The sequence below is a fragment of the Protopterus annectens genome, chromosome 8.part0 (assembly GCF_019279795.1).
Source record: "Protopterus annectens isolate FY-2018-M chromosome 8.part0, PAN1.0, whole genome shotgun sequence".
Lineage (NCBI taxonomy): Eukaryota > Metazoa > Chordata > Ceratodontiformes > Protopteridae > Protopterus > Protopterus annectens.
In genome coordinates, this window is record NC_056741.1 from 1,970,537,132 (window position 1) to 1,970,550,394 (window position 13,263).

The following is a 13,263-nucleotide window of genomic DNA, read 5'->3' on the forward strand; positions in this document are numbered from 1 at the left end:
ATAAACTTCTTAAATCACAGTTTTGGAAGGGATGATTTTGTCAAAGAAAAGTGCTATTAACTTGAGAGTGACCCTTTTGTATCTGAGATTAGTTTAACTATCATATGGGTGAGATTATGGTATTATTGACATGTATTCATATTTTCAGTCAGTTACAGTCTTCTTTTTTGTATTTTACTTATAAGTGCAGCATAATATGTTTATTTGTAGAACTGACACTGTTTTATAAAACTCGGCCAATATTCTAAGATAACGGAACATGAATTTCTGGAATAGAAACACCTGCACTTCCAAACTTACAAATCTCTGTATGATGGTTGTAATAAAAGAGGGGGAAGGGGTATTCTTTGAGCATGCTCCATTCGTTCCTGACGTCACAGAACTTGTCAGTCAGTGCTGATCCTGGCGCACTCTCTCTTTTCTCTTTATTGTAATCAGCTGAACGATGCGATCGTTTTCAGCCATCGCCGCCGCCCATTAGAGACCCCAGCCTGAACCTCCAGCAAAAAAGCTACCCCTGAGATCTAGCCCACCGTCAGCCGCTCAGGGTCCCCCTTTGGATGCGTTGATTGACGACCGAGAGAACAGGGAGAAATTTTATACCTCCATCTTTTTTTATATACCGAGAAAGAGAGAGCAAGCTGAGGTTTGCAACCATGGGATGTACACTGAGCGCAGAGGAGAGAGCCGCCTTGGAAAGGAGCAAGCAGATTGAAAAAAACCTCAAGGAAGATGGACTCAGTGCCGCAAAAGATGTCAAGCTTCTGCTGCTAGGTAGGTGTTTTGGAGAGCAAATGTATATTGCATTTACTTTGCTCTCTAAATTGTTTCGCGGCCATTCACGTTTCATGTCTGGCTACTGAGGGTGAAGAGAGACCCTCTTCCATTAACCCACCAGCTGTTTTATTCACAGTCATTTTGCCTTTATTTTATTATATAAAACTCAGCATGTTTTTTTTTTGTCCAAACAGGCGCAGGTGAATCAGGAAAAAGCACAATCGTAAAGCAAATGAAGTAAGTATAATATTTTCTCCATTCCAGTCTATATTCTCCCCTCAAGGCTAGTTGTATATTAATGACAGGGTCCGCCATATTTATCGGAGAATTATTTTCTTAGTCTGGATTTGCTGCCACATCTGTGCATTGATATTGTAAGGAACATCTGGGCTGTGCAATATTCTTATTTTCAGTGACTGAAGTGCCATCAGGTGTGTCCGCTGTTCATGTGTGTGGTGCTGAACTGAGTGCTGTCCTCCCCCTCCTTTTTTCCTGGTTATTTTTCTGTTAAAGTGAATGATACAGATGTAACCTGGCAATACCACTAAACACCCCACACTGTCAATTAAGCTTAATGCCAAGCTTTTATCTCCCATATCTCTCCCCCTCTCTGTTTTTTTTTCAATGTTTGATCTCCTGACATGAGCTCTGGGGTTGCTCTCTGGTATTTATTGAAAAATCTGCCTTTAATGCGGATTTGAAGATGCAAAGCTCACTGCCATTTAAAGCTTCTTTCACTCGAGATTTTAGCTTCTCTCCTAATTAATTGGCAAAAAAATTGTCTGAGGATCATCAATTAAATTTATGTAAAGGATATAGCAGGAGACAACTGGTACAACCTCTTTTGTAAAAGCCCTGCCCTAATTTCCGGCCATTTTCCATGGTAGCTGTCTGTCCCGTTACTCTACGTGTGTATCGCCACCCTGATTTGTATTTTAGCAATGTATTTTTACAAAGACTTATTAATTGTTGCTTAATGTTGATTTTTCTATTGACTTGCTGTGACAGTATACATACACAGTCTCTTATTAATTGGATTCTGTTGTGCATAAACAAAATGACGTTTTTAAAGTGACAGGAATGGTTGAAATAATTGCATCCCAAAGGGAAGTCAGGAGAGAATTAGGGCATCAGTTTCCTGGTAGAACTGTTAGATGAACAGTGAGAGAGAATAGCACTGTCAGTATGTGTGGGTGCATCCGTGTGTATACCTGTATTTTTGCACAGAAATGTGCATATAGCTTGTTTGCATCTGCTCACACACACACACAAAAAAACGTAACACTCCACTGTAGTTGTTGAAATAACAGTTTTATCGAATGTGGATGTGTTTTGATATGCACGGATTCAGTCTGAACAAACTGTGAGTGAGCATCGTTGTGTTGCTAGTATGCGCTAGGTACCACAAGCAATCTCAGTTCCCGGTTTAGCATTCTGATGGTAGACTGTCTGTTGAGAGTAGCACATTTTTCCTTTATTTATTTATTTCGGGGAGGGTGGGTCTAAGAACTTGGCAGGGTCATTCCACTGTGCTGTCGATCCTAGGTTTCAGCCACTTCAAGTGGTGGACAGCGCCCAGCAGAGACCGAGACACTTCGGCGACGCTCGGCCAATCTCGTTAATTTCCGGCAGTCCCGCCCTGTTCGGCTGTTCCATTGGCTGTCGTGTATGGCACGATGGAGAGCCAATGACAGATAGGAAGCCCTCGAATACTCCTGACGACAGTAGCCGAAGTGTACTGCCAAGCCTTGTGAAAATGTTACCATTTGGACTACTGGGCTGGAAAACGAGACTGTTTTCTGACCCCGAAGATGTCGGCTGTATCATCGGTAGGGGGAAACTTTAATTGAGAATCAGCTAAAAGCATACTTCTCAACAGACATTACCTCTCAAATGTACAGAGTTTCGCAAAATGTCCAGTATTTTGCGTCAGATATTTGGTCTGTTTCTCATAGAATCTTTGTTTTTTCTGGGGACTCAAGGAGGATTCATCATCTTCTTTTGGCTTTTCCCTTTAGGGGTCGCAACAGTGGGTCATCTGTTTCCATTTCTTCCTGCCCTCTGCATCTTGCTCTGTCACACCAACCACCTGCATGTCCTCTCTCACCACATCCATAAACCTTATCTTAGGCCTTACTCTTTTCCTGTTACCTGGTAGCTTCATCCTTAGCATCTCTTTCCCAAAATACTCAGCATCCCTCCTCAGCACATGCCCAACCCAACGTAATCTTGCCTCTCTGGCTTTGTCTCCAAACCTTCCAACCTGGGCTGACCCTCTAATATACTTATTCCTGTCCACCCTCCTCACACCCAGTGCAAATCTTAACATCTTTAACTCTGCCACATCCAGCTCTAACTCCTGCCTTTTTGTCAATGCCACTGTCTCCAACCCATATAACATAGCTGGTCTCACTACCCTCTTGTAGACCTTCCCTTTCACCCTTACTGGTACTCATCTGTCACAAATCACTCTTGACACTCTTCTCCACCCACTCCATCCTACCTGTACTCTCTTCTTCACCTCCCTTCCACACTCACCATTACTCTGAACTATTGATCCCAAGTATTTAAACTCATCCACCTACACCACTTCTACTCCTTGCATCCTCACCATTCCTCTATCCTCCCTCTCATTCACATACATATATTCTGTCCTAGTCCTGCTGACCTTCATTCCTCTTCTCTCTAGAGCATATCTCCATCTCTCCAGGGTCTCCTCCACCTGTTCCCTACTTTCACTACAGATCACAATGTCATCTGCAAGCATCATAGTCCACGTGGACGCCTGTCTGATCTCATCTGTCAACCTGTCCATCACCATTGAACTCAAGGAGGATTGAAGTCACTAAATAATGACCAAATAATAACATATATTTGAGTTTCAGACTCCATATCCTTCAGAAAATGCAAGCTGACACAAATCCTGTTATTATATAGGCTTTCTAAGTGTATAAGAGCAATAAGGCCTTTGTAGGGTTACCACCTGTCCCACTTTGCGAGGGACAGCCCCTCTTTGGACAGTTGTATCCTGCAAACAAATTGTAAAAATGGCAAATGTCCTGAGATTTTAGGACAACATTATTTCCTATATTTTATGTAATAGTTGCATAAAACAGTTATTCTGTATCTGAAACACCTAAATGCCATAATGAACAGAATAAGCAACTAAAATGCTACAAGAACTTCACTTTTTTTTAGGCAAAAAAAGTGAAGTTCTGTCCTTTGTACTGGCTGTGGGTATGTTTCGGCCTACAAAATCTGACATTTGTCCCAAAAATGTCCCACTGTGGGCATTTGAAAAGGTGGCAACTGTAGGCCTTTGACCCCCCATTATTTTAGACTTTGACAAGATTTCTTGCATTAAGAGGTTGAGAGGTATAGGCCTAGTTTTTCACAGAATGTCCAGATTTTTCAATAATATTTTTGGTCTGTTCTTCATAACATTTTGGTTTTCTGGGAAATCAATGGCAAATTATTGAGGACTGAAATCAGAAAATGATGTGCATTTGAATTTCAAACTTCATATCCTTCAGAAAATTCATGCTAATGCAAAACCTATCAACTTTATACGTTTGTAAGAGCAATATTTAAAAAAAAAAAGTCCCTATTTATGGTCCTTTGTCCCTCATTATTTTTGGCTTTGTCCAGATCTCTTGCTTTAAAAGGTTGAGAGTATGGGTAAAGGCACAGCAAAAGAATACAACTAATTTATTTACTTCTTTTTCTTTATTTCATTCAGTTAAGAAAACACAACAATAGATACACAATGCATCATTTTTGTGTTACAGGAAGAGATATATTTCCACAAATAAAATAATTTAGTGAGGGACTGACTGTACAGTTCAAAATATTCCATGAACTCTGGCAAGGCAAAAACAGTGTTGGGTGTGACATGGATAAGTACATGTACAAATATTAGATTTCAGTTAAGGTTATTTGTGAACATGCTCTCCAGCAATGTGGCCAGTTTACAACTACCTCAAGCTGAGCAGTACTTTTGAAATGCCTACACATCATGCTGTTCAAGGATGTTCTTTCCCACTGGATGTAAATAAGAACTACTATATATGGAGAAAAGAATTGTAGAACAGTTTGCATCCTAGGTAGTTGTGGGAGTGGAAATCCAGATGTTGGGAGAGGTAAGAATAAAAGAATCCAAAAAGGCTTAAGAAGAAGACGTTGTTTAAAATAGTGGAGCACTAAAATAAAGGTTGCTTGCTTTCAACATCCAGCACCTTAGCTGTTCACCTTTTGTGGTTGTATTGGCTCATTAAGTAATTAGTTTATAAGGGGAAGAAATCTATTTAACTAAATAAAATCAAGCACATTATCTCCAAATATTTTCTTAACATGTCCTGTTTAAACACACATAGTAGCATGCAACTTTGTTGAGAATAAATAAATAAAATATAATACTGCATTTAAATCTTTGTTTCATTGCTCTAAATTTAAAAATGCATTATTACTCTAAACTTTTAGGAGAAAGTTTAACATTTCTTCTTCTTGCTTGCTTTCTCAATACTTCAAACTTTAGAGTATTGTTACTGTGATGGATATTACAAAAGGAAACTGCTAGTTCACTTGGTAATGTCTCTAGTGTGTTTCTGAACAAGAACCCTGTGTATCATTTTATAGGTACAAGTCCACATTCCACAACCTTGGGGAATAAATCACTAAGGCTACTAAAAACTCTCAATTCTTAACATGCTTAATGGATTCCTATAAACCTGGAAAAAATAGCCATTAACTTAGTGACATTGTAAAATATGCCAGTTTTGTTTGATTATTTAGTAGGAGTGTGCATGTATATATAATATGTATGATCTAGATAAGTGTTATAACTGATGATTTGTCTTGGCTCAGAAGTCTTAGCAACATTCCTGCTTACTGAACTGTTGAAGTCCATGACTTGGCCTATTTTGTAAAACTGAATCAGAATAATACGTATCTTGTAGCCTAGTTTTAATTTCCAAAACTGTGTCCAAAAATTCCTTCACAGCAGTGAGCAGGATTATCACCAAAATTACATAGGAAGTGAGGTGAGTTGTCACTGCTGTGTGTGTGTTTGTGTGTGTGTGTGTGTGTGTGTGTGTGTGTGTGTGTGTGTGTGTGCATGTACACACACACGCACACACACACAAGCTTCTTCTATTGCTACTAGTTTATGTTAATGGATTAGCTCTGATCTGGATGACATTTTACATGTGCTATACAATAAGTTGTGCATGCTATTAATTTTGGGTATGTGCCAGTAAAATTGCAACTAGGGAAGACAGAAAGATGTACAAAAATTCATGTTCGCTAACACATTAGATGTGTTGTCAATCAAAGCTAAACAATAAATTAGTAGTTCACTTTTTAATTTCCATTGCATGGTAATTTTACTTTTTTAACATATGTAGTATTGAGAAAATGTTCAGGTTTGTAATGCTGAGAAAGTTAATACCAAGGGGAAGAAATGTTATACTATCTCTCTTAAAAGTTGAGTGAAAATACAGTCTGAAATTTAGAAACCAAAACCTAAAGGTTTAAATGCATGAATATATTTTAAATATTATTAGGAATACATTTGCATGTTATTTTATTTAACAAGGATGGTTTAAGAATGTGCCTTGGAGAATGTGTTTGATTTTTTTTTCCTTTCCTGTGTAGGCCGATTATTTAATGAGCTAGTACACCCCTAGTATCCTAGGAGCTGAACAGTTGAGGCCCCGGGGTGGTGGGAGTCGGGTGTTGGGATATGAATATTTGAATGATGTCCACTGTTCATTTCAATTTTCTTTTGTTTGCTCTTTTGTATTCAGGCCCCTTGATTTTAATAATTTTTCTGATTAGAAAGGTGCAAAGTAGAGTGCCATATGTGCAAGTCTAATATTTTCATAGCAGAAGACACGCTTCAGTTCTAGACTCAGATAAATGGAAGGCAGAGTTGAGGGAATTAACTGTAGTAACAGTAACATTTCCCCTTGTAGGTTTGATTTACAGAGCTACATTGATATGTTTATCTCGGTGCATCTTTTGTAAGGGCAAGGTGTACGAGGATGTAGTGTCCAGTTTGGCATGTGAAGTTTGGGATGATTTGTCAGACACAAGGATGTAGTGTCCAGTTTGGCATGTGAAGTACGGGATGATTTGTTGGACAATACTGTTGTTGCAAGTAACTGGCTGCCTAGCAGGAACTACTTACAATATTAACACTCTAGTCCTGGGCATAATTTTTTTATTGCTTATTGTGATGGCTGCAGAGGCCAGTCTGTTGAGTATTTCTTATTTACCTGTTTTATACAAAATAACTGGTAATGTGTTATAAGCTTGCTAGTGGAACATGTGACTTTCTTCCAATCCAAAGGATACTTTTTTGTTGTTTAAAGCTTTTGCCAGCTCTCTTAATGAAAAAAAAATTCTGGTATGCATGATTTATTGATAGCATTACTGAACTAAGAGAATCCATCTTCAGAGACTGAACTTTATCAAATTTCTTTTGTTAAAGGAATATCTGGATAGGATACTTAATTTTAATGATGATGGAATGTTGTCTTCCATAATATCTAGATAATACTGGAGGTCCAACATAAATTGGAACACTTTCTGATCATGTGTGGAAGGAAAGCTACTCTGTGTGATCCATTACTGTCTTTTTGACGTTATTTGACTAGAAAGGAAGTGATGCATTTCTTGGACTGATGCATTATATAATATTTTTTCCCCTTCTGCGTCCCTCATTAACTTTTGCTTCAGGTCATAGAACATGTTAGAAGTCTCTCTTTTTCAGTAGACGTTAGCTGTTGTTAAACTTTATAAAAAAGCTGATTACATTATAGTTAAAGTAATAGGTAAAAGAACTTGATTTTTTTAAAAACTCATTCTAGTAGTTTTACATGGATTTAGTTATTTTGCTGTCAGCTGCACTCCTATAAAGAAATAGTCTAGACATAGGGGAATGAAAAGGAGGTTATAGTGCTGATGAAAAATCACTTAGTACTAGGTTTAGGTTGCAAGGAACTATGCCAGAAAAAGACAGAAATGTGTATCTGTTGAAAAGTTTGGATAGTCCAGTACATCCAGACTTTATTTTTTTACCAGTTGGCTTTAGGTGACTGCTCTGATTTACTTTTAGTTGGTAGGAAGTAATACTGCATCCTGAAAACAGTTTCATTTATAAGGATGATTAGTATGAGGTAATGGTTGCTTGTTCCACTTTACTTGCTACATGCATGCACTTTTTTAAACAACATCATCATATATTTTAATGTGAAATGTGTCATCCAGATAAAATCCAAACTGAAGTATTCCAGCTCTGTATTGGCTCTGCATTGTCCAGGCATGCTTTCAACTCATTTGTTTCTAATGTTTTTAATGCTGGTACCAGCTATTTGAAAAGCGTAATTTAACATGCCTTGAAATATATGATACATTCTGAATCCCTTAATGTATATAACTGCATAGCTTAGCTTGTGTATGTATATGGCAGTTGTACTGCATTGTCTACCAGAAATGAAAGCCAGTTGTACGCCATCTGTAATTCAATGCCTATTAAGAGAAATGCACACCCCACAACCTGATTGGTGCATCAGATAGTAGGTCAGTTTACATGTGTTTTTTAAAATGAACTTTGGTGGGGTTGACAAATGAGTCCTCATATGTTGCATCTGTGATGTGACTAATAGTGGATAGTATTTGTTATCAAGTAACAATCTCCCCTTCTTTACAAGATTTCATGTGGGACTATTTTCAGGAGCAGAATTTTTATGTCCCAGAAACTGGTGGCAAAATACATGACCTGTTCTTTTCTACTTGTGGTGAAACTGCTTTATAGCACCAGTGGATCAACCACATGAGTTATGGAGAGATCTGACATGTTGATGTTTTGATAGAGATGGTGATGATAGTTAATCTGTATTAAATGTGAACGGCAGTAATTTCATCTAACTCCAGCATGCAATCATATATAGATTGGTAGTATACACCTGTTAAACTTTAGGAGAGATGGTGATTGTGGTGCTAAATCATTCATACATATGAATTCTTTCATCATTGCTTTATACTTTATCAAGGGTAAACAGGGTGAAAAGTTTTAAACTCCCTGACTTCAATGCCCAGGCCATTAGAGACTATCAGAATTTCATCCACCTCTGGAACAAACTTCCATTACCTGTCAAGTAGAGCAATACCATTGCCACCTTAAAGGTAACCCTAAGTAGTAGGAAGGCAGCCTCCAAATTCCCCCCTGTGATTTTCTGTTTTCGTGGTGGTTGTGTGACCATAGAGGTGGTATGTGTGTGTCTGCATGCAATTATGTGCATTTATATGTATATATATTTGAATGGGGGTTATAGAAAGCAAAGCTGAGGGGGTGATTTTTTAGAGGTTTCATGGAGCTGAAGCTTTGTCCATTTTGATTTATTTGGTTAAAGCATCAGGCAGATAAAATTTGACAAAACACAGGTGAATTTACTTTCATACAGCATCAGTCATGTTCTCCAAAGTTAAGAATTTGCTGCTGTATGAAAGTAAATAATAAGCAAACACAGTCTAGTTCTAAATTTTTTTTTCAAACAATGCTTTGATTTTTGACATCTGATATTGAGTATATACCTAGCATTGAAAAATCTTTGGTAATTTTCATATTTTGTATTCTCATGTTATTTTGGAAAGCATAGATATAACATGGAGATTTGATTACTAAACGTTAAAAAATAAAAAACATGGCAGAATTTATAGACATTGACTTCATGCCAATGGGCACAATTAGATACATTTATAAGACATGAATGACAGTGCATACAAATTGTTGCATATGGTAAATCGTGTGAAAAAGTGATTTCTTCTAATAGCTTATAAGCTACCTTTTATTGCTGAATTAGGTAGGATGTAGATTTGTCAGAACATTTGGCCTTAATGACTGGCTAAGTTCACTAAAAAGAGGAGACATTATTTGTTTGGGAATACAGCAACATTAGGCCTTAATACCTTGGATACAGCCACTAAATGCTAAAGAACTCCTATCTCACTGATTAGTTACTACTTTACCTGCCTGTTTTAAAATCAAGGCTAAATTGTTTTGCTGACAACCTCCCTCTCCTACTAACTCCTTTATCTAAATAATAATTTTTCCCTATGTACATTTCTGCTCCAGGAGGGGGAGCAGACTAAGTATCAATATAAGTATTCAAGCTGTTATGCACTATAGTCTAGCCTTCCATTTTTCAATCTGAAAATGTTCAGCCAGATTCATGAACGACTACAATAAGTGTACACCACTCTTAGTGAATAGATAACAAAGCATAACTTCCACCTTCTTCCTCCTAATTTTAGTTTTCCTACTGATTTTCTTGCAGACTTAAATATTGAGGAGGATTCATAAAGGTTACCACAAAGTGTAGACTACATTGACACTTAGTGTAATCTTTCTGAGTGACTAGAAAGCACAAAAGATGTTGTAGGGATGCTGTTGAACACAGAACATGTACACTTAGTGTAGATGTTTATGAATCCAGCCTGCCGTCTTTTTGATATTTACAAACATTACATTAAGTACCTATAATTGCATAAAGTAAAGCAAGTATTCATATGTTGTGTGTATATACTGCTCTTATGTTTTATTCCACTGAAGACAAATTAAAGCAGATTTAGTTAGTGTGAAAAATTGGGTCAAAGAGAGAAACAGTTTGTAAGTAAATGTGCGTCAGAAATGTATCGATATGACGTATGAGGTGCAAAATATCAGAATACATGAAAACTGAAGTGAAAAAAAATACATGAAGTATTAGAACACAAAAATATGATTTCAAAAGTAAGGTGATAAGCAGAGGTGAGTTTTAGGAATATAGTCAGGTCTGTGTTTCTTATTTGTCTCAGTAAATGTCGAAATCAGGCTAACATATCTGCTAAAGATTGGATACTTTATATTCATTGGAAAACTACAAAATCATACTTGATTTCTGAGAACAGATTCAATTATACAAGCATTTAATATGAAGTAAAGTGCATATAAATAACCCAGGTGTTTTGCAGAGAAGCATGCCCCACGGCACCCACCAATGTGGAGATATGTAGCTCTCACACCCCTTTAATAATGCTAACTCTGATGCCAGAATACTTTCGATAAAGGGAATATTTGTTTTAGAATGAAAGCCAAACTTTTCCTTTATATCTATGTTAATTTGACCTCAAAGAATCGTTCCCATTATTTCATTGTTAGTTTAATCTCAGATTCAGTATATCAAGTTAGAAGAAATATGGGGACACAGCATCCACAACATGTGCTCATGGAGAGGTTATGCACACCGTAGGAAACAAATTTTGTAAATAGGCTTTCTGAGAAATTATACTTGTTTAATATCTGATATTCCATAATTATGTTATTCACATATTTTGCTTTATGACTTTTTGAGGCAAAGTGTAGCATTTTGTATGGTTTATTTAAAGGGGTTCAGTTTTAAAAGTCTGAGGGATAAAGTTATTATCCTCAGAACAGCAAGAATAAACATGTGAAAAGGAGGAAAATGTATGAAGTCTTAAGTTAGTGTACCTCTCTGTGTTCCCCTTACTCAGAAGAAGAGTAATACAGGAGAGACAGTGTACATAAGCAGGGCTGGAAACCTAGATGTAGGTGTAGAGCTGCCACTCAGTAGCTGAGTGATTCTCAGATTGCCCCCCCCACAGGAAGTTCAGAGGTTCCTGTGATCTACATTTAGAATGTCAGAACTGGCTGAGGTTAAGATGTTGTGCTGTGCTCCAGTTGGAGAAGAGAGAAAAGGTGAGTTTTATGACTGCTTTCCACCTTTTCTCTTTTTTTTCTGAGTTCCTCTGACCTCAGAGTTGGTATATGTTCATAGGTAGGTACTAGGCTATCTGCCCGAGGGCATTTATAAGCCTAGCCAGAGTGTGTCGGCTTTTTATGCCCCATTGATTAATTAACTGATCCTCTGTCAAGCAGAGCCAATGAAGTGATCCCAGGGGTGTATTTTCTGTTACCCAGGAGTGTATTTTCTGTTACCCATCCACTCGTCAAGGTTTCTCTTGAAGAGTGTTAGTGAGGGGCTCTGCCTAATGTAGTTTGGAATTTTGTTCCAAAGCATGGGGAGTCTCTGTGAAAGGAAGTTATCCCTCCAGCATGTTCTATTTATTGTTGTGGTAAGGTTTAGCTCACTAGAGCGCGTGGCTCGCAGTGACTTGGATTTCTTTAGGTGGAGCATGTCCATCAATTCTGAGTTGGACGTGGCTTTGTAAGTCAGGCAGAGATCACCTTTGAGTAAGCAGTATGGCACTGAGTACAGCCGAAGATTTTTCAGTCGGGCTGCATAGGACATATGTTTGAGGCTGGTAATCCTCTTGGTGAGGTACTTTTGTGGTCTTTCCAGCTGTTGGAAGTGTCTTGTGTGGTACATCCCAAATGGGGCATTGTACTCTATTATGGGTCTAATGAGTGGCGAGTAGAGGGGCACTATAACCTCTTTATCTCTAGATGTGAACCCTTTAGTAATTAGATGGGCCACATAGAAGGATTTCCTAACTACTTTGGCAATATGATTGTCAAAGGAAAGATTACTATCTACCTGGGTCCCCAGATCTCTTTTTACCTCTTCTGTATTAAGGGGGCTGCCACCTATGTGTTAATTCTTGGGTGTTTTGTTTTTCCCAAATGGGACGACTATGCATTTTTTGGTATTTAGCTTGAGGCCATGACTTTGACACCAGGTATCCGTCTCAGAAAGGCCCTTTTGGAGGATGTCCGTGTCAGCTAGAGAGTCAATTATGGCTCCCAGTTTCCAGTCATTGGCGAACTTGGTTAGCCATAGTCCTCCTGTGTTTGCCTGTACGTCTGAGAAGTATATGCCAAACAGCAGGGGTCCCAGGACTGAGCCTTGTGGGACACCACTTGTGACTGGTTTAGAGTCAGTCCTGGAGCCCACTATTCTTACCGTGTGAGTTCTGTCTGTAAGCCAGTTGGCAACCCGTCTCGTGATGTAGGGGTGTATGTTCAGGCTGGTGAGCTTTTCTGTAATACCTGAGTGGGGAATGGTGTTGAAAGCCTTGGCGAGGTCAAGGTAGGCTGTGTGAACCACCTTTCCCTCATCTATGGCCTTGGTGACTGTTTCAAAGAAGTCAACCAGGTTTAGTAGGCATGGTTTGCCCTTAACAAAGCCAAACTGGGTCGGGTAAAGTGTTTGGAGGTTCCCAATGTCTTTGTTAATGAGTTCCATGATGATGCACTCCATAACCTTGCAGACCAGGCTAGTTAGGCTTATGGGGCGATAGTTACCAGGGTCAGTTGTGACCCCTCCTTTGTGGAGAGGAATAACCGTTGCTGTGCACCATTCTATGGGCACGTAGTCTGTGGAGAGGCTGAGGTTAAACAGCGTTTTTATGTGGGGGGTTAGTTCTTTATGTAGTTCAAGTAAGACGCAGCCTGGGACACCATCTGGTCCCATTGACGCTGTGTTTTTGGCTTTTGAAAGGGCTGTTTTCACCTGTGCATCTATG

At 38.5% G+C, this 13,263-nt stretch overlaps 1 protein-coding gene across 2 annotated transcripts in view; it reads left to right on the top strand.

Moving 5' to 3' along the window:
* Nucleotides 1-370: 370 nt before the first annotated feature.
* The window catches only part of GNAO1 (G protein subunit alpha o1), a 1,256,657-nt gene continuing 1,243,764 nt past the window's right edge, over nt 371-13,263 (top strand). The window contains exons 1-2 of one of the 2 annotated variants that reach the window (XM_044081504.1): nt 371-774; nt 972-1,014. In XM_044081504.1, coding sequence (XP_043937439.1) covers nt 657-774; nt 972-1,014 — 161 coding nt within the window. In that variant the 5' untranslated portion in view covers nt 371-656. The remainder of the gene's footprint in view (nt 775-971; nt 1,015-13,263) is intronic. The other variant, XM_044081503.1, reaches the window with a different exon arrangement.